The sequence below is a fragment of the Ictidomys tridecemlineatus genome, unplaced genomic scaffold (assembly GCF_052094955.1).
Source record: "Ictidomys tridecemlineatus isolate mIctTri1 unplaced genomic scaffold, mIctTri1.hap1 Scaffold_35, whole genome shotgun sequence".
NCBI lineage: Eukaryota > Metazoa > Chordata > Mammalia > Rodentia > Sciuridae > Ictidomys > Ictidomys tridecemlineatus.
Genome location: NW_027522416.1, coordinates 229,674 through 251,639, shown reverse-complemented (window position 1 = coordinate 251,639; position 21,966 = coordinate 229,674). Strand labels below are relative to the sequence as shown.

Genomic DNA, 21,966 nt, shown 5'->3' with positions numbered 1-21,966 from the left:
TATGCTTCAAAATTGCATTTCCCTGATAATTATGTCAAGCATTTTTAATGTATTTACTATCTGTTTATCTTCTTTGATGAAGTGTTATTTTACAGGACTATATTTTTTTCTAATGCGTTCTAAGAGTTCTTCATATATCCTTGATGCAAGTCTTGATAAATGCTTTACAGTAATTTCCTCCCAGCTTGTGTTTTGTCTATTTCATTGACTTCAAAGTGTATTTTGAATTACAGAGGTTTTAGTTTGATGAATCCCACATTGTCAAATCCTTTTTAATGCTTTTGTTGTCAAATTTAAGAAATCTTTGCCAAACCTAAGTTCAACAAAAATTTTTCTCTTATTTTTTTCCTAGAGGTTTTGTAGTTTTGAGTTTAATATTTAAGTCTGTGAGTTAATTCTGGTGTCTAATGCAAGGCATGGATCAATATTTTGCATATAAATATGCAGTAATTTCAGTACCATTTGCTGAAAAAACTTTCCATTCTCTACTTGTCTTTCCATCTTTGTCAATGACTGTTGCCATATATATTGTGTATCTATCTCTGAATTCTTGGCTCTGTTTCAATATGTTTTGTCTGCAATCCTGATTACTGTAGGTTTAGAATATTTTTTTTTCCTCTTCGTATGGTACTAGGGATTGAACACAGGACCTTGCATATGCTAGGCAAGTCCTCTACCACTGAGCTACATCCCCAGCCCTAGATTAAGTCTTGAAGCCACGTTGCAATCAGCTAGTCATTTTCTACAAAACTCTGCAGGGATTTTGATTGGAATAATGTTGACTCTGGTGATTAAACTGGGATGAATGGACACCTTAGTCTTCTGACTCATAAATTAGGTATATCTCTCCATTTAGGTTCTCTTTAAATTCTATCAGCAATATTTTATAGTTTTTAATATATACATTTTAGTTTTTGCCACGTTTATGTTTAAATACTTCATATTTTTATTCTATTGTACATGGAAATCTTTAAAATTTCAATTTCTAATTATTCATTGTTAATATATAGAAAATATAATTGCTTTTAGATGTAAATTTTATCTGACAACCTTACAATAGCTTTTTTCTAGATCATACCAGATTGTATCTATATATATTCATGTTATCTGAAAAGAAAGAGAATTTTATTTCTTCCTTTCCAATCTGAGTGCATTTTATTTCTTTTTCTTGCCTTAGTATACTAGCTATTTCCTTACTGCACCCCAGTACAATGCTGAATAGATGTAATGAGAGTAGACATCTCTGTTTGGTTTCTGATCTTGGGGAAAAGTATTCAATTATCAACCATTAAGTATGAGGTTAGCTGCATTTTTTCAGAGGATGTTTTAAGCTCCCTTCTATTCCTAGTTTGTTGTTTGTTTATCTACATCAATAATCAATGCTGAGGGGCTGGGGTTGATACTCAGTGGTAGAGCACTTGCCTAGCATGTGTGAGGCAATGGGTTCAAATCTCAGCACCGCATATAAATAAGTGAATAAAATAAAAGTTAATCAACATCTAAAAAATTTTTTTAATTAATAATCAGGGCTGATTTTTTTTTTACATGTCGATGCGATTTATTGTCACCTACTTGTACATGCACACAAAATAACAATATAATTTGGCCAATATTACTCCCCAACATTTCCCCCCTCTGCTATATTTTTTAAATGCTTGTTTTGTATCTCTCGAGCTAAACATAAAGATTGTGCTTTTAGGTACATCAATGTGGTAAATTTAATTGATTTTCAAATGTTAAATAAATTTTGGATTCTTGACATAAATCCCCATCATCCGTCTAGTTTTTGTCTATGATGTATTTTCCTTTTACATATTGTTGTATTTGACTTAAATTTTTGTTTAGAATTTCTGTACAGATTCATTGGAGATCCCATGAGAGGTATGTGGTTTTCTTATTATATCTTTGTCTTGGTTTGGTGTAGTGATAACACTGGATTCATAGGAGAACTATTTCCTTGCTTTAATATTCTACAAGGGTTTAGTATTACTACTACTATTAGGAATTAGTATCATTTCTTCCTTACAGGTTTAATTGGATCACCAATAAAGCTATCTTGGTCTTATATTTTTTTCTTTGAAGAAAGGTTTTTACCTATACCTTCAATTTCTTTAATAGTCAACAAGGTTTATGAAATTGTCTATTTTTCTTGAGTGAACTTTTGCAATTTGTGGCTTAAATAAAATTTCTTCATTTCATCTAAATTGTCAAGTTAATTAACATAAACTGTTCATAATATCCCCATTATCAGTCTAGTATCTGTGAAATCTGTAGTGATATCCCTTCTCTGATTGCGAATATTGGTAACCCGTGTCTCCTCTTTTATTTCCCTCACTAGATGTTGATCAATTTTATTCATCTTAAAGAACTAGCTTTGGGTTTCATTGATTTTCTCTTATTTTCCTTTTTTTAAAATTTTACTGACTTATGGTCTTTATTATATCTTTTTTTCTTGCTTACTTGGAGATTAACTTATTTTTCCTTTTCTAGTTTCTCATAGTAGGAACTAAGTCAATGACTGGAGACTTATTTTTTAATAAAGCTATCTTGGGCCTGGTAGTGCTATAAGTTTTCCAATAACACTTTAGTGACATTGCACAAATGGATATATTGTTTTCAGTTTTATTCAACTCAAAATATGAATTTCTTCTCTGATTTATTTGACTCAAAAATTATTTAGCAGTGGGGGCTAAGGTTGTAGCTCAGTGGTAAAGTGCTTGCCTCACATGTGTGAGGCACTGGGTTCGATCCCCAACACCACATAAAAAGAAATGTACTGTGTTGTTCATTTATACCAATATATATATATATATATATATATATATATATATATATATATATATATATATATATATATATATATATGATAGATAGATACAGATATACATATAGATATAGATAGATAGCAGATAGCAGCCTGGCACTTAAGTTTTCAAATATTTGAGAATTTTCCAGATTTTTCCATTATTGATTTCTCATTTTATTGTGTTCAGAGAATAAGCTTTGCCTGACTTTGAATACTTTTATATTTACTGATAATTTTTTTAAGATCCAGAATATAGTTTATCTTGGTAAATGTTCCATGTGCACCAAGCTCCTTGGGGGTTTTCTATAAATGTCAATTAATTTCAAATGGATGGATTGATTATGTCATTCACACTTTCTACAACCTTACTTTTATTTTTCGTTTTCTGCCAATTACTGAGGAGAGGATATTGAAATCTCTAAATGTAATCTATAGGATTCATCATTTTCCTCATAATTCTATCAATTTTGATACTTCATGTATTTTGAAGGTCTAATATTAAAAGTACAAGCATTTAGGTTTATTATATAATCTTGACTGATTCGTTTATCATTAGGAAATAACTTTCTTTAGTCCTGATGATATATTTTGCCCCACAACCTCTTTTGGTTTAATGTAGCTACTCCAGATTTCCTTTGACTAGTGTTTAACATGAGATACCTTTTTCAATCATTTTAATTTTGACTTATTTGTGTCTTTCTATTTACAGTGTTATTCCCTTAGACATCTATTTGGGTCTTGCTTCTTTAGGCAATATGACAATCTCTGTTTTTAACTGATGTATTTAGATACTTTCCACTTAATAGGATTACTGCCGTGCATAGGTGTAAGCTTAATATAATCTTCTATTTGTTCCTTCTGTTCTTTGTTCTTTTTCTTTTCTTTCTGTCTTCTTTTGCAGAAATACCACTATCGGTATTTTTAGTGATTCCTCTATTGGCTTATTAAGCTATAACTCTGTTTTCTAATCTTAGTGCTTCAGGGTTTAGAACATACATCTTTAATTTGTCACAATCTACCTTCAGATGATACTATATTACTTCACATATTCAATAAGAACATTACAATAGTTACTACCCTTCTGAGATTTATACTGTTGTCATGTATTTTACTTTACATGTTTTCTAAGTCCCATACTACACTGATATTTGTCTTTAAACAGTCAATGACTTTTTAAAATGTTCAAATAAGAAAAATTATTTTAAATATTTATGCACACAGTCACCATTTTCAGTGTTCTTTACTCCTTTATTCCATTATTTCCATCTGCTGTCTTGGTGCAAGTGTAGGTGAATTCTTTCAGCTTGTATGTCAGTACAAGTCTTCATTTTAGAAAGATATTTCACTGGGCATGATATTATCGGCCAACATTATTACTCTTCAAATATATTAAAGGTATCACTCCACTATATTCTCTTATGCCTAATTTCTGACAAGAAATCTGATGTCATCCTTAGTTCTTCTCTACATAAATGTCTTCTCTAACTGCTAAGATTGCTCTTTATCACTGGTTTTGAGCAATTTATTTATGATATAATATACCTTGATATAGCTTTATTCATGCTTTTTGTACTGTAGTCCCATTTAATATCTTGGATCTGCAGATGTACAGTTTTCACAAATTTTTGGCCATCATTTCTTAAAATATTTTTCTGAATACCTCTCATAGCTCAACTTGAAACTGTCCCACAGCTCACTGATGCTCTGTTTCACTTTTCTTTAACAGAAGAAATTTTCCCTGTTTCATTTGGGGTACTTCTCCTGCTATGTCCTCAAGTTCACTAATAATTTCATCACAATGCTTATTCTGGCATTAATCCCATCCACTGTGTTTATCATATATTTTCAACTCTAGAAGTCTGATTTTCTTAAAATATATCTTCTATATCTCTTTTTACCTTTTTAACACACGAAATATAGTAGTAATGACTTTTTAAAAAATGCCATTACCTCATTCTAACATCTCCGATAGTTCTCAGTTGGCTTTGATTGGATGATTCTTCTCCTCATCATTGTGGATTGTATTTTTCTTGCTTCTTTGCATGCCTGGTAAGCTTTGATTCGATGCCATACATTACGAATTACTATTCTTAATATTTCGTATACAATTAAATTACTGGAAACAATTTGATTCTCTTGGGTCTGAATATTTGTTAGGTATGACATAAATTGTAATAGTCAGTCCGAGGTAACACCCTTCTGATTATTCTACCCAACTTCCTTAGATAGTTTTTTCCAGGTGCTATTCTGGTCCCTGTGTTAAGACCTATTCCTTCTAATCACTTAAGATGGTTTCTCTGACTTGCTAAGCAGTTTCATCACACTTATGTGCAGATCAATACCCTGCTGAACACTCAGAGAGCCGTTCACAGATTTCCAGAATTGTCTCTCAATGTAGCAACCTTCTTTTGGTACTCCACCCTGTGAATTCTAGTCACTTTGGTTTTCCTGGAATCTCAGCACCATCTCTCAATTCATGGTATCCTCTGGTTCTGCCTGACTTCCCCTTCTTTGTCATGGCTTGGGAATCTTAACATAGTAAAAGCTGGGGCAACTAAAGAGCTCATAGCATTTGTTCTTTATGTTTCCAGAATCATTCTTTGTTGCTTGATCTTCAATGTTACTGGATCTTAAAATTTTATATGTTTGTGGGGTTTTTTTCATATTTATTTTAGTTGTTTCAGTTGGGAAGGTGAAGCCAGTACCTATATAAAGCTATCATAGCTAGATGTAAAAATCATTTGCTTTTCTTTTTCTTTTTATGGTGCTGGGGATTGAACACATGGCCTCCTGTGTGGTAGGCAAGTGCTCTACCACTGAGCTGCATATCCCTTTTCTCATTTGCTTATTTTTTTAATAGCAGAATGCATAATGAAATAAATTTTAAAAGTTAACTATAAAAGAGAGTAATATCAGGGTAGACAGAACTGGGACAAAAGCTAGAGTTCTTTCAAAATCAGGCGGGAGAATCACAAGTTCAAAGCTAGCCTCAGCAACTTAGCAAGTCCCTACACAACTTAGTGAGAACTATCTCTAAATAAAAAATAAAGAGCCTAGGTATGTGGCTCAGTGGATAGGAGCCCTGGGTTCAATCACCAGTACCAGAAAACAGAAACAACTTATTTTCACAAATTAACTTTGGCTCTTCTAAATATTTAAATAATTGTAAAATAAATAAAAAAATCTTTAAAAATTAACACCTAAATATTGAAAGCAAAAATGAAACAACCTGTGATATCATGTTGGTGACAAACCACATAAATGAATTATTTCAAACATACCTTAGTGGGATATAGCTTAAAGACAAGAGAATTTCATTTCATTTCAGGAATACATTCCTGAAAGTATTTTAAACAACATAAATATAGTCGTGTGTTGCTTAATAATGGGAATAAATTCTGAGAAACACATCTTAGGCAATTTCAGTGTGTAAACATCATTGAGTATACTTATACAAACCTAGAAAATATAGCCATTTCCACACGTAGGTATTCATATATGGTATATCATCGCTTTGGGGATAAAAACCTATAAGATATTATTATACTGAATTCTGTAGACAATTGTAACATTGTAAATGTTTATATATCTAAACATATCAAAACACAAAAAAGATTAAAAATACTAGGTGTCAAGAATTTTTTAGCTCCATTATTATGCACTAATGACCAAAACGTCATTAAGTGGCACAAGACTGTAAACAATTATATTTATGTCATTGAAAACTGGAACTCCAACATCAGAGAAAGAAAACACAAATCTAAGATAGATGAAGTGAAGTAAAATCTCTCTAACATCCTGAATTTTCATGGGAATTATCTAAATGACATGATCAAAAATCCCCACATATTTCTGAGCTTTGTTCACTAAAATGGCTTACAAATGACAGTCAATTTGAGCAATAAGCAATCCTAGTACTTGGAATGGTCGCCTCTAAATATCATTTCCTATTGAAAGAAACCAAAGTTCTTTTAGAGAAATAGTTCCTTCAAGGTCTGGATAGGAAATGTTTAAGATGAACTTGGAACATCTCATAGTTCAAAAGCAAGGGAAACAGGTAACAATGACCACTAGGTGGTGGCAAAGGGTCCCAGGAGCCAAGATAAAGAGGCTTCTACAAGGCAAAAGGGGGAGAAATTGAGCATCAGATAAGAACAATTACTATTCCTAACTGGATTAAACACACCAAATATTTTTAAATGCATGACATCATATTGACTCTTAAATAAAAGTTAAAAAGATTTCAAAAGCCACTTTGGGTATCATTTGATAATGCTAGAATAATACCTTACTATTCTGAAAAGTGTTTAAATGAAGAAAAGGAATCAAATGTTTATCTCCTGCCTTAACTATACAAACTGAATATCTGTGTAAAGAATAATCAATCATAGCCAGGCGCTGTGGCACACACTTGCAATCCCAGTAGCTTGGGAGGCTGAGGAGGGAAGATAGCAAGTTCAAAGTCAGCCTCAGCAAAAGTGAATTGCTAAAGCAACTCAGTGAGACCCTGTATATAAATAAAATACAAAATAGGGCTGAGGATATGGCTCACTAGCCAAGTGCCCCTGAGTTTAATCCCCAGTACCAAAAAAAAGAAAGAATAATCAATCATAAATTTTTATTTGTATAGGCATCCCAGCCTTTAAATGAAGAAAGAAAAATCCCAGCAACTCAGACCATTGCTATTTTGCAACCTGTAATATATTAGCAAATCTCACCAAGGTCACTGTTGACTAGTAGTCAACATCAAAGGAGAGGACATGCAGATGTCAATGCAATATTTCCTATTAAATTTTCATAAGAAACAGAATTGAACCTAAACCTGACTACCAATTTCCAAGAAATATAAAGCAACAGAGAGAGACTGAGGTTGTTAGCTCAGCACTTGCCTAGAATGCATGGAGCCCGAGGTTCAATCCCCAGCACCACCAAAAAAAAGGGCAATAGAGAAAACAGGTTAAATTGTTGTACCAGGGGGATGTCATTTATTCACCCAAACTACAATATATCCTAGAAGTCCCACAAACATATTTTTTTCAATTATTGCAAAAAGTTACAACAAAAGGAGAAATCAATAGAGAGTAACTTATATGACACTTGTTCTCCCACTGAAAGCAACCAGAAAGTTGGAATACATATATTGGTACCAGGGATTGAACTCAGGAGCACTTGATCACTGAGCCACATCCCCAGTCTCAGCCCCATTTTGTATTTTATTTAGAGACAGGGTCTCACTGAGTTACTTAGCACCTCACTTTTGGCTTTGAACTTGTGATCCTCCTGTCTCAGCCTCCCGAGCCACTAGGATTAAGGCATGTGCCATCATGCCCAGTCAAAAAAGATTTTTAAAGAGCTATTTTTCAGATAGAAAGCCACAAGGAACATGCAACTGTCACCCCTAAGAGCAGGAGAACAAATAGGTGAGCATTCTACCTGGAGGCACCCTCTAGACCTCAGTTTGAAAAGGGGAACACAAATGGGGCACAACAGTCTCACTGAGGAGAGAGAGACCAGAGTTCCAGGAGATTAAGCAGCCAAAAATATGTAGAGAAAACTACCAGAAACATGGGAGCCACAAAGAAAAAGAGTTCCAGAAATCTGCATGGAGGTGGTCTTCAGTTTGGGGCTACATTCTAAGCAGTACCTGTGAGGGCCAAGAACAACTATAAGCTAACCAATTCCACAGTTGGCACTGAGCTGGGAGAAGTCTGGATTCCAGCTAGCCAGAGAGAGTTGACATACAAAAACAGTATGGTCAACAAGCTCATGAAGAAGTATTTGATCCTGGCATCATGGCACATATCTGTAATCCCAGCAATCAATCCCAGGTTGAGGCAGGAAGATCCCAAGTGTGAGGCTGGCAACTTATCAAGGGCCTAAGGAAGTTAGTGAGACCCTATCTCAAAAGAAAAAAAAAGTTCACTCAATATCATTAATTATCAGGAAATAAACTCACAAAGACATACCCACTAAAATGGCCCAAGTGCTAGTGAAGATGAAGTCAAGTGGAAGTCTCCTAAATTGCTGGTGGAAGTATAAAATGATTGTGGTCATTTTTTAGCATGGCTTGACAGTATCACATAAGACAAAAACATACATTAAATGTAGGAGGCAATTGCACTCCTAGATATGAGTCCACTTATAGTGGCATATATATGAAACAGTACTGTAGGAAAAATGAATCTATAGTTTAAAAAAAAAGTTATCAATGGTTGCCTGGAACAGGTGGTGAAGGCACTCACTGGGAAGGATCCCAAGGAAACCCCTTTTCTAGTGAAAAAAAAAACTGTTCTATATCTTTATTATGGTAGTTTTTACATGGGTATCTACATTTGTTAAAACTCAGAGTGTGCTTGCTTTGGCAGCACATATACTAAAATTGGAACAATACAGAAAAAATCAGCATAGTCCCCGAGCAAGGATGACACCCACATTTGTGAAGTATTCCATAGTTTTGTGGAACCAACCCTTCAGCAGATGAATGGATAAAGAAACTGTGGTACATATATGAAATGGAATATTACTTATAGCATTAAAAGAGAAAAAAATTATGGCATCTGCGGGTGAATGGGAATATCAGGTTAAGGGAAGTAAGCCAATCCCCAAAACCAAAAGCTGTATGTTCTCTCTGAAAGTGGATGCTGACCCATAATGGGGGTGAGGTGGGTGGTAAGGGGCATGGAAAGAATGGAGGAACTTTGGGCAAAGGGGAGGTAGGACAGGTGAGGGGGCAGAGGGATAGGAAAGATGGTGGAATGAGATGAACCACATTACCCGAGGTACATGTAGGACTACACGTGTTGTGTACAACTAGGAAAAGTTTTGTTCCATTTATATACAATGAATTGAAATGCATTCTGCTATCATGTATAACCAATGAGAACAAATTTTAAAAACTCACTGATATTGGCTATCAAGGAATTACTGTTAAGTTGTGTGATGGCCCGTGGGTTCATTATACTATTCTCTATGCTTTTCTTTAAAGCTTTTCTAATTAAATTTATTTTTTAACTAGTACATAGAAACAAACATTATAATTATTGAAGTAGGTAACATGACATTTTGATGCATGTATACACTATGTAACGTTTAAATCAGTTAAATATATCTACCTCCTCAAACATCATTTCTTTATGGTAAAACTTTCACAATCTTTTCTTCTAGTATTCTAAAATATACAGTATGTTATGGTTACCTATAGTTCCCTACTATTCTCTCTGCTCTTATTTGAAAGTTTCCATAATAAAAATACTAAAAATAATTTTTAAATTAAGATATAACTTCAAATATTTAAAGGATTTCTATGTAGAAAAGAATTCAATTTTATAGAGGAAATCATGTGGAGGAAAATTTGGAGTCAATACAAGGATGAACTAGACAACAGAAGAACATATAGCCTTGTAAGAGAGTGACTCATGCTAGGAAATACTGGTGTACAGGCCTCATAACTATTCGTCAGGGCCACAGTAAAGAAAATAACAGCAATGAGTGAGAAACTAGACTAACAGCCTTCCAAGGTTTCTTCTAACACTAAGATTCTGCTAAGATTCCATTGATCAATGAATCTGATTGGTGCACATCTCCCAAACACATCAGAGCCTATTACTCTCCAGTCCTATCAGATATCATACTACTTGTTTAAGATTTTACATTGACTTGTTCATAATTTTTGCATATATTTGTTAAGTCCTTTTCTTAAGGCTTTCAAAAATCACAATCATACCTTACACCTGTTAGACTCTTTTAGTCCTCACACAATGTCCTGTACATACTGGGCCATCAAAATGCCTTTTTGAAATCTCCTTTCAAATCAGTCTCCTAACATTGTGCCTCTTCTTTGCCACTCACGTCTATGTCTTACCTATCACCGTACAATCACTGACCATACCTGCACCACATTCATGTCCCCTGACCTAGACCTAGAGGAGGGCTCTGTGCATACCTAAAAAATATGAATAAAGAAATCCTTCCCATATCATGAGGCTGTTAACTTTCCAAGTGATGCTGATTCATTCTGATAATCAAATTATGACTGTAGAAGACTGCTTTAATCACTGGAAATATAATTATTCTAACTGCCTGGCTCGTACATACCCCTTACCCAGGTGGCTGCCACCATCATGAACAAACATGGAGCCAATTGAAAAATGATTTGTTTCTCCCCACCACATCTTTTCCACCCTGGTAGTCTTTCCTCCCCAAGTATTCATTGTCTTTATATCACCTTCTGACTGTCTACATGAGAATTAGGGCGTGTGTAGGGGTAAAACCCTTCAAAATGCCAGACACCTCACCAGACATTTTACCTTGTCAAATCATTTAATTCTTATGATTGGAGTAAGCATTATCTACATTTTTCAGATGAGGAAAACTTTTTTCAAAAGTTTAGTTATTTGCCCAAATGTCTAAATGATAACCTTGGGATTTGAAACCAGATCTACCTGGCTTCAAAATCTACACATTTTACAAGGAAAACAACAACATCATCTTTCTTACACAAGCCTTGAAATAACACAACCTACAGGAAACAACTTCAGTTGAGGAGGATTACTGTCACAATGGCACTAGGACCATCTTATCCTCCAACCTCTAAAAGCTTTCTCATTCCTATAATTAAACTCTAAAAGTCAAATATCAACAAATACCAATAGGGGGGAGGTAAGTCCTAAAATGCTTAGATAAGCTTCTAGACAGATTAAATGTCTTGTTTGGATCATGATTTTCTTTAGAAAGATCAGCCTTAAGTGACTCTTTCTAAGAAACAGATCTAACCTAATTCCTTTCATTCTTAAAACTTTCTAAGGATCCCCACTATTAATGGTCTAATGCTACTTTGGCTCATGACTTCCTTTAAGATTTGCTGGCCTCTCCAACAGGCCCATCCCCCTCCAACTTCACACTTTACAACACCAACTATTCACATTCTCCTGCCCTCCCCAAATATCCTTTCTTCATATTTCCATTTCTCTGAACACATTTCTTCTGACTGCCAGCTTCCCCCACCACCCCAGCGTGTCTAATCAACAACAAACCACATGTCAGACTCCTGTTTGCCTTTTGCCTGTGCTTCAATCACATCTCAACCACTTTCTGACCTTACTGATCACCCTTCCAACCATAATAAATGCATTTATGGACAATAATGTTCTACCATCGAATAAATACCTCTCTTTCTGCCATTATCTTACTGTGTTTCAAGTGAATGCTGTTATCTCCCTGCCAGAATGAAAGGTTCTGAGGGGAAGAACCAAGTTTTTACAGGTGTGCAAATGTCTAGCCTTGGTAGACAGCAAATCTTCCTCATGTGCTAAACCAAGTAGCCATTAAAGCCACACCCCTATGGCTTTTGTTTCAGGAGCTATCTACTCAAAGGGTCAAGAGTCATTTTCATAAAGACATTTTAAGTTTTTCACTTCATGACCAGAAGCCACTTAAAAACTAATAAATAATCAACATTCTAATTGAAGAAACTATGTCAAACTTACCATCTTAGACAAATAAAGCAAGAATGAATATAACAAGAAAAGTATGTTGTCCAAAAGGGTGGCATCTGCTGGCTCTTCGACCTTTATCTCTAGTTGGTTTTCTGTATCAGCAGCATCAACAGGAGTACCTTCTGTTATAAGTAGCTCTAAAATTGAAAGGGGAAATTGCTATTTTATTTTATGCTATAGAATAAGAATTGTCTCTCTTCAGTTTCAATATTCATCGAGTGTTTCACTAAATATATGAGTCACAGTGCCTGGAATATGTGGCTCTCCTAAAGACAATTAACACAACAGAGAAGAAAACTTCAAAATCCTAATTAGAACTGTCAAACCCTTCAATTATAAAATGAACAATCTCCAGTCTACTCTCCACTACTTCCATGGCCATACAACTGCTACCAGAACAATATTTACTCAAGGAAAATTTTTAAAACCAGAGATATATAGACAGGGTCACATTCAAAAAACATGGATTTAGTGCTGGTGAAACTTTGTGTTTAAAATTTTAGGAAAGCTGAAAGAGAGGGAGTCTTGGTTTGCAGATTTGCAGGTGGAATGGGCCAAGGCTTAACACAGTATCTGGCACCTGGCAGAGATACTCAACAATTATTTATTGAATGGACAGATGACAACTATTTAAAAAGAACACAGTAGTACCAAGAGAGACTAAAGGGAATTGGGTACAGACCTGCATTGAGGCTCTGTGAATGAGGTAGAATTCCAGTTAGACCTGAGAGCTTGTAGGGGTGGAATTTCAGTATGAGTTACATGAGCCTGGGGTATGTTTGATTAAACAGCAGGAGTCCAGCATGCAGTTATTAAGAAGTTGGACCAGTTGCCTCTAAGGTCTTTCTCAACCCTGAGATTCTATTCACTACTATTTTTTTAGCTTTTGCCTAATTTTTTTTTTAGTTTTTGATGGACTTTTATTTTATTTATTTGTATGCAGTGCTGAGAATCAAACTCAGTGCCTCATATGTTAGACAAGTGCTCTACCACTGAGCTACAACCCCAGGCCCTCCATTCACTATTGGTCTATGAATTTGACTGCTGGTGAAGTCTGCCCCATTGGCTCAGCATCTCAGCACCTGAGACACATTAAATGACATTTGGGAAGATTTTACCTATTAAAGGTCATTGACATCATTTTGTGGTGGAACTTAAAAGGCCAGGGAAATAATTCATTCTTAATTTTGTAAGTCAAGTTTTCCCTATTCTTGAAAGTTTTGGAGCATGAAAATAACAAATCGTAATGGTGCGTGATTCATTTTCATAACCTTATAGAGTTAAAGACAGTTCAGAAGTCAGTAGTGTTCATATATGGATGCAATGTCTTCTGGAAAATGGGAGAACTCATATGTTATTCCTTCTCAAATTAACTGAATCCCCCCTTGCTATGAGTTCTCCTACACTCTGTGTGTGCAGATGGTGGGGGGAGGTTCAGATCAGTGCTGCCAAGCCCTGCACTGGTGCAGGATAATGCTTATAGCTATGCTTACAGACCAGAACCTTTAAAAACACAAAATACAGTAATTATGGCTTCATAGCACCATACTGGATGGATTAAAATAAACAATTAGTCATCATCTAATTTACTGATAAAATGAGAGTGAGCAACACAAAAGTAGAATGCTGTTGATGCCATTATTGGGGATTTTTTTGAAAAATTGTTTCTCATCTCCCACTGGATACTGTGCACTATGATGAAGTATTCGTAAGTGTCAATCTAAAATCGATTGCAGTTCTGTACTGTTTGCTGTAAGTATATAGTATAAAGATCTGGACCATTGACTGCATTTGAAAAAGTTTAATTACCATGTCCAGGAAGCAAGTCAAAACAGGACTTGAGCTATATTATATTCCATTTAGAAGAAAATGGAAGAAAAACACAGAATTTATGAGACTATGAACAGTGATTATTCAAGCTAACTTGTACTAGGCCAGACTTTCCTGGAAGGCCTGCTAAACACAGATTGTGGGTCCCACCCCTAGAGTTTCTGGTGCTGTTGGTCTGGTTGAAAACTACAGTTTTAGAGCATAAGGCCTTTGAAGAAAAATATTTTAGTTGTAAATGGTTTACACAAGCTAGTCATACCTAAACATTTGCTTTTAGGTGAGTTACAGTCTCTGGCCTATTTTTGATTTCTAGTCATCTTTATTCTTGCTTTTCTCTCACTTAAGATATTTTTTTTTGAACTCACATGTACCTATATCACTCTCTGCTCTATTTCGTACCTTTGGCAACAAATATCCTTGAAAGCCTTCATTATGGTAATGCCTCTACTTTGTAGAGAAAAATTGGCAAGCTTTACCTGGGTCTGCTTTCTCAGTATTTGGGATCTGAGACACTTCTGAAACACCCATGTCCTCAGTCACAGGTTGATTCAAGAGGCTGGGCTCTTCAGGATGGTTCATATTAAAATGATGACGCAGGAGGTTTGGCTCTTCATGAAGATTTCTATTAAGACGATTTGTGTTCTCTTTAGGAAAATCATCTTCATGGGGTGGCTGCATCTCTACAAGGGAGAAGAATGCATTGAGCCAGATGGATGACACTATCTACCCCCACTTAAGCCCAATGATCAGCACTCCCCCTCAGCACACAGTTCCAGATACCACAACACTGCCCTCCATGTCCTGGCATGAGCCCATGAGAACAACTGGGCAAGGATACGGGAGGGTTAATTGTTTTCATCCCATTTAAAGGATGACTGAACTATACAGTCAAATTTATAAAGAAGCCTCATCTGCCAGAGGACTTTCCTCCTTTCCCATTTCCATATCACCTCGTTCCTTGTCCATCATGTCTACCCTTTTGGCTGTGGTTTCAGTTTTCTTTAAAATCTTCCAAATTATACTCATTTCTTGTTTGTTTTCTTTGGTTTCTAGATGAGGATTGATTTCTTTTTTCAAAAGTTTATAAGCATCAGTCTTCTCCTGTTCGTTTGAGACCTGAGAAATGTTGCTGGTTTTGTTTTTTTCACTTTCTGGCACTTTCAATTTATCTGGTAGTATTTCTTCAAAAACTTCAAGTGAAGTTTGTTCACCCTGAGCATTATCTGTTTGACTATCTGCATGAGGATGGTTCTTCTGAGCCAAAAATTGTTCCTCAAGATCCACAGTGTTTTCTGAGAATGCACTTTCAATTTGTTGTGAGTTTGCTACTACTGGTTTAGGTTCAGGTTCAACATCCTGGGAGACTTCAGGAAATTGTCCCACTTTTTCTATAGCTTTCTCAGAATCTTCATATGCAGAATCATACAATTCCCAAAATCCTAGAAGTTCTTCTACGTTATAATTATCAAAATCGTCTCCTCCAACATCAAAACAAACAAAATCTGTCTCCTGTAAGGAAAAGAAAACCATTAATGTGTCAATAACAAAGTATCACAAAAGCAAACTCATCCACGCTCCCAAATTCAGGATTGGTTCTAAAGAATCTTTGAGGTCAACCAGATTACCCTCCTCCAACCCCCACTGCCTAACTCCATCTATGGCTGAGTAAATCTGTCTTTTTCTAGACTACAGTGTTAGAAAGTCTATTCTTTCTTTCTTTCTTTTTTTAACATGGGTCATATTCTTTAAAAAGCATAATGAGTAAAAATGGTGACAATTTGATCTCCAACTGCCTGACTCTTGGGTCTCTCTCAATTTGCTCTGAACATAAGTAGGGAAAGGCAAGGTATCACTTATAGGATCCTCCAGCTCTTAATATCTACACCTATGTTTCAGAAATTTAACTCTTAATCATTTGCTCAGGAGAAGCTGGAAGATCCTGCAGCCTTGAGAAAGATGAATCAGTTTTAAAGTATCTTACTGAGATACAAGTACATTGGATGGAATAAAGAATGATATTAAGGAGGCTCCTCACATTATTATTACCACAAGAACAAACTGAAAACAAGATTCAACAAGGTATACACCTTTCTCTTCCATCAGGGTTTCACAGTCACTAAGATCTCTCTCAGGATTATGTGTATATTATCTAGTCTTCCTTCTTGCTACTAGTAAGCAAATTGATATAAAAGGAGCCATAGTATGAATGGACATGTTTTTAAAAAATTTCCATTCCTAATTAAATATTCATAATATTTTGCGGGGGTTCCGGGGGTGGGGGAGGCAGTTCAATGTAGTACGGATGAGTGATTTCCTCTCCTCATCACATGCATTTCTAAGCCATGAGGGATGCATGTAATGGGAAATACAATGAGAAGGCAGAGTTCAAAACAAATGAGTTCTCTGTAATCAGTGAACTGCTGTCACAGCTTAAATCCCAAGAACTCTCTTTACCAACAATGAAGTCCAACAAGCAACAGAAGTGATTTTATGGCCCCTGAGATTATAAAGAAATTTTAGGAACAGCAACAACAAACAGGATGACTTTATCCATTCAGTCCATCTAATCTAAGAACTGTCCTAGCCTAGCAGCTTGCATATTCTACAGCCACTACAAAGAGCTGCCCAAAGATGTTTCAGTGTTGGTGGGCATCAATTACTATACAATTTAAAACTCTAGAAAATAATCAGCTGAAGCGAGAATTCTAGAACACGAAATCCTTTCAGTCACAAAATCAATTTAAGTCAGAGCACCATACAGAAATGTTGTATAAAGGAAGTGTTGAGAGCCACAGCCAAAGGGGCCCCAGCAAACTTCCAGCTGCCAGCAAGCTTCAGACTGCCCCAGCAACATCTAGCTGATTGGCTCCTCTGCGGTGATGTTCATTGGGCTGTTTCCCTGCCCTTCAGACTGCCAGCTGATGATTGGCTCACAGCGGCCCCAGCAACATCTAGCTGATTGGCTCCTCCACGGAGCTGCTCATTGGGTGACTTCTTTGGCTCTGCCCACGCTACCCAGCCAATCGGCCTCAGGAGCAGGAGGATTGTGGGAGGTTGGGAGGCTGGTGTGGGAGAGAGAGGCTTGTGGAAGCCGGTGGTGGCAGTTGGGCTCTGAGGGTTTTTCCCTGGAGCTGTTTTGTTTGGCGTTTGTAGTTATAAAAATAAAGTTAGTTTCTTTTTGACAAGTGGCTCCTGATTTGTGCCAAGCCAGACTTCGGCATTTGGTGGCTCGCACGGGGAGCAACTGAGGGTAAGTAAACTGCTCGCCCCTGAGGGCAGGGCGAGAGGATGGGGAGCCATTCTAAGTCTCCTCTTTTGTTTTGCTTCGTTTTTGTTTTAACTTTCCTGTCCCTGGAGATGAGTAAGAGGGAAGAAAAACCACTCACATCTGAGGAAAAACTATTTGCGTTTGAGGAACAGATAGGGAGAAAGGACGGATGCATATGTCAGGAGGATAGAAAGGCTGTTATAATGATTTTGTGTGGTTCCCTTTTTATTGGATTCTGTCTCGGTTTGGTTTGGTGTTATCTTGCTGGGTTGTATTATAGTAGAAATACGGGATCAGCAATTAGTAAAAAACAAACCGAAAGACTGTTAAGTAAATTGTTAGAGGAAGGAGGCTTCCCAGTAAAATCAAGAGCAGTCAGGGCATACGTTGATATAATACAAAAATATAGCCCATGGCTTTTTAAGGAGGAGCTGTTAGATATATCACAATGGAACCATCATGGTGAAGATTTAAAAAGAATAGAAAAGAACAACCCAGGGACTCTGCCAGTTGGCACATTGCCATTGTGGACGAACGTATCTGGTTTGCTTAGTCCAAAGCCTTCAGTTCAGACAGAGGTAGAGGAAGAAGAAGACATATTGATTCAAGTAGAAGAGGAAGTCTCTCAAGTTAGTCAGAAAGAGGAAAAGATTCAAGTAAAAGCTCGAGCTAGTCAGAAAGAGGAAAAGATTCAAGTAAAAGAGAAGGTCTTTCGAGATAGTGAGACAGAGGAAGGAAGTTTAGAGCAGAAAAATCTATCAGGGGAAAAGTTAAAACAGGAGACTGCTAATAAGACCCTTTTATTAGAGAGCGCAAGTGTCCAACCAACAGCACCACCTCTACAGGAGACTGCTACTAACAGCATTCTATCACCAGAGGGCGTAAGTGTTCAACCAACAGCGCCACCTCTACTGGAGACTGCTACTAACAGCACTCTATCACCAGAGGGCATAAGTGTCCAATCAACAGCACCACCTCCATATGCTAAGAGACTCCCAACCCCCACAGTTGATAGTTGGGATCCTGAGACAGGATCTCAAGTATGCCCTGTATTTGAGGTAGGAGGGCAGCGAACTTACCAGGGTTTAAATTTCAAATCAGTGAAGGAGCTAAAAGAGGCTGTAACAACCTATGGTCCTCAAGCACCCTTCACTGTAAGCTTGGTCGAATCCATTACCAACTTAAGCATGACGCCAGCAGATTGGGCTAGTTTGTGTAAAGCTGTGCTAAATGGAGGACAATACCTGTTATGGAAGGTTGCCAATGAGGAATTTTGCAAGGAGACGGCTAGTCGAAATGCAGCAGCTGGTTATCCTCAGAGAAATCTAGATATGTTGTTAGGAAAGGGACCTTATGAGGATCGGCAGCAACAAAATGCATATGATCCTGGTGTATATTTACAAATTGCTGTAGATGCAGTTAGGGCATGGAAGACTTTACAAGAACCTGGAGGTTTACAAGGTCAATTATCTAAGATAATACAAGGAGCTAATGAACCTTATGCTGAATTTGTAGATAGGCTTATTCAAACAGCTACCAGAGTTTTTGGGAATACAGAACAAGCAATGCCATTAATAAAACAACTGGCTTATGACCAAGCGAATCGTTGGTGTAGAGATATCATTAGACCATGGAAACAGGAAGATTTAAACACATATATTAAATTATGTAGAGACATTAATGAACAAGGGCAAATTGTGGCAGCTGCAGTAAAACAAGCTTTAGATGCCAGAGACATTAATGAACAAGGGCAAATTGTGGCAGCTGCAGTAAAACAGGCTTTAGATGCCAGAGACATTAATGAACAAGGGCAAATTGTGGCAGCTGCAGTAAAACAGGTTTTAGATGCCAGAGACATTAATGAACAAGGGCAAATTGTGGCAGCTGCAGTAAAACAGGCTTTAGATGCCAGGCCAAGAACATGCTACAATTGTCAACAAACAGGACATTTTAAAAGGAATTGCCCCATAGGAGGAGGGTTTAACAAAACTAGGTATCAAACAAGTAGAATACCGGGTATTTGCCCACGATGCCGTAGAGGGAGACATTGGGCTAATGAATGCCGTTCTCAAACCACCATAGAGGGTACTCCATTATATTGGGCTAATGAATACCGTCCTCAAACCACCATAGAGGGTACTCCATTATCAAAAAACGAACAAGGACAAGGTGTTTATCCACAATATCGTGGACAAAGGCATCGGGCTCCGTTGCCAAAAAATGGACAGGGGGCCCCAATGCTCCGGGGCCCCAAACCACAAATATACGGAGCACTGGAGGAACCCAGCAACCCCAGCAACCCCATCAGGGTAGTGCCCAGCACATCAGATCCCTCATCAGACAAACCAGAGGGAGCGCAGGGTTGGACATCTGCGCCTCCACCAAATCAGTACTAACTCCAGAGATGGGAGTTCAAATCATTCCCACAGGGGTAAAAGGACCTCTTCCCAAAGGAACAGTAGGCTTATTATTGGGACGCAGCTCTTCTACTCTAAAAGGACTTTTGATAAGTCCTGGAGTAATTGATTCCAATTATGAAGGTGAAATAAAAATTATAGCCAGTTCTCCAAAGGGTATATCAGTAATTTCACCAGGAGATAGAATAGCACAGTTACTAATAATACCAAGCCTACATGATAAATTTTCCAGTCATGTTGTAGAAAGAGGTTCCAAGGGATTAGGCTCCACAGGTGTAGATTGGGCTATGCTTTCTTTAAATTTAGATTCTCGCCCCATGCTAAAACTAAATATTCAAGGACATGAATTTAATGGGCTACTGGATACAGGTGCAGACCTTAGCATCATCTCTCGTCAAGAATGGCCAAAACATTGGCCATTACAACAAGCCACTCAATCGCTTCGAGGCCTAGGAGTGGCGACTAATCCCGATAGAAGTGCAATGCTATTAGATTGGAAGGATCCTGAAGGATGTGAAGGAACTATACAGCCATATGTATTGGATCATCTTCCCGTAAATTTATGGGGACGAGATGTCTTAGATCAATTAGGTTTGACATTAACAAATAATATCAATCAAAATGCACCCACTATTATGGCTAGACAAGGTTTTAGGAAAGGAAAAAGATTAGAAAGACAAGAACAATGTATAGCAGCACCAATACAAATAGATCAAGGGACAGACAGACATGGGTTGGATTTTCACAAAGGGCCACTGAGACAATAAAAATTACATGGAAATCAGAAAGACCAGTATGGGTTCCTCAGTGGCCCTTGACTAAAGACACAAGTAGCCCATGATCTGGTCAAACAACAATTAGCGGAAGGACATATACAACCTTCTGTATCTCCCCATAATACTCCCATTTTTGTCATCAAAAAGAAATCTGGTAAATGGAGATTACTGCAAGATTTAAGAGCCATTAACAATGAAATGGTCATTATGGGACCTGCTCAATTGGGGATTCCTCAATTGTCTGCTTTGCCAAAAACTTGGTATGTTTTAGTTATAGATATTAAAGATTGTTTTTGTTCAATTCCAATTCATCCTGAGGATAGTCCACGTTTTGCATTTACTATCCCTGCACTAAATCATGAAGGTCCTGATCAGAGATATGAATGGAAAGTACTCCCTCAAGGGATGGCTAACAGCCGAACTATGTGTCAAATTTATGTTAACAAAGTAATCCAGCCACTTAGAAATCAAAATCCTGAACTACAAATATTTCATTATATGGATGATGTATTATTAGCACACAAAGCTAAAAACACATTGCTAGAATGTTATGCCACACTTACAAACTTATTAAAAAATTATAATCTAGAGATAGCAATAGATAAAGTACAATTAAATTTTCCAATTAATTATTTAGGAGTTCTATTATCCTCAACCATGGTCCGTCCACCAAAAATTCAAATACGAGTAGATCAACTCAAATCACTTAATGACTTTCAAAAGTTATTAGGAGACATAAATTGGATAAGGCCTTATCTAGGTATTCCAACAGGAGAATTGGGACCTTTATTTGATATCCTAAAAGGTCCATCAGATCCAAATTCACCCCGAATGTTAACGCCTGAAGCAAGAAAGGCATTAAAAATCATTGAAACATATATGGAAAATATGCATTTGGATAGAATTGATATAAGTTTGCCTTTATTATTTATTGTACTACCAACAAAAAATATTCCTACAGGAGTATTTTGGCAAGAAGGTCCATTATTATGGATACATTTATCTTATTCTCCTAACACTATTCTTACTAGATATCCTGAGGCTGTAGGACAATTAATACTCAAAGGAATAAAAACAGCAAAGGCAGTGTTTGGAATTTCTCCCCATAAAATTATTACTCCATATACTATGAATCAAATTGATGAATTAGCTAATGAGTTAAATACTTGGGCAATAATAATGTGCAAATCTAATGTTTCATTTGATAACCACTTACCATCTAATCCTTTATTGTCTTTTTGGTCATTGCATCCTGTAATTTTTCCAAAAATGACAAGAAAAACACCTATCATGAATGCTCCAAATATATTCACTGATGGGTCAAATAATGGTACAGCAGCAATAGTTACACCTGATCAAACTTTTACATTTTTAG

At 36.7% G+C, this 21,966-nt stretch overlaps 1 protein-coding gene and 1 non-coding gene across 2 annotated transcripts in view; one reads left to right on the top strand and one right to left on the bottom strand.

The window, feature by feature from the left end:
• Positions 1-14,709, bottom strand: part of LOC144373294 (transport and Golgi organization protein 1 homolog) — a 32,247-nt gene extending 17,538 nt beyond the window's left edge. Inside the window, exon 1 of the mRNA XM_078036389.1 lies at positions 14,607-14,709. Coding sequence (XP_077892515.1) covers positions 14,607-14,709 — 103 coding nt within the window. The remainder of the gene's footprint in view (positions 1-14,606) is intronic.
• LOC144373309 (U6 spliceosomal RNA) lies at positions 9,156-9,262 on the top strand. Its single transcript, XR_013433036.1, has one exon. It is a non-coding gene; the product is annotated as a U6 spliceosomal RNA (small nuclear RNA).
• Positions 14,710-21,966: the final 7,257 nt, after the last annotated feature.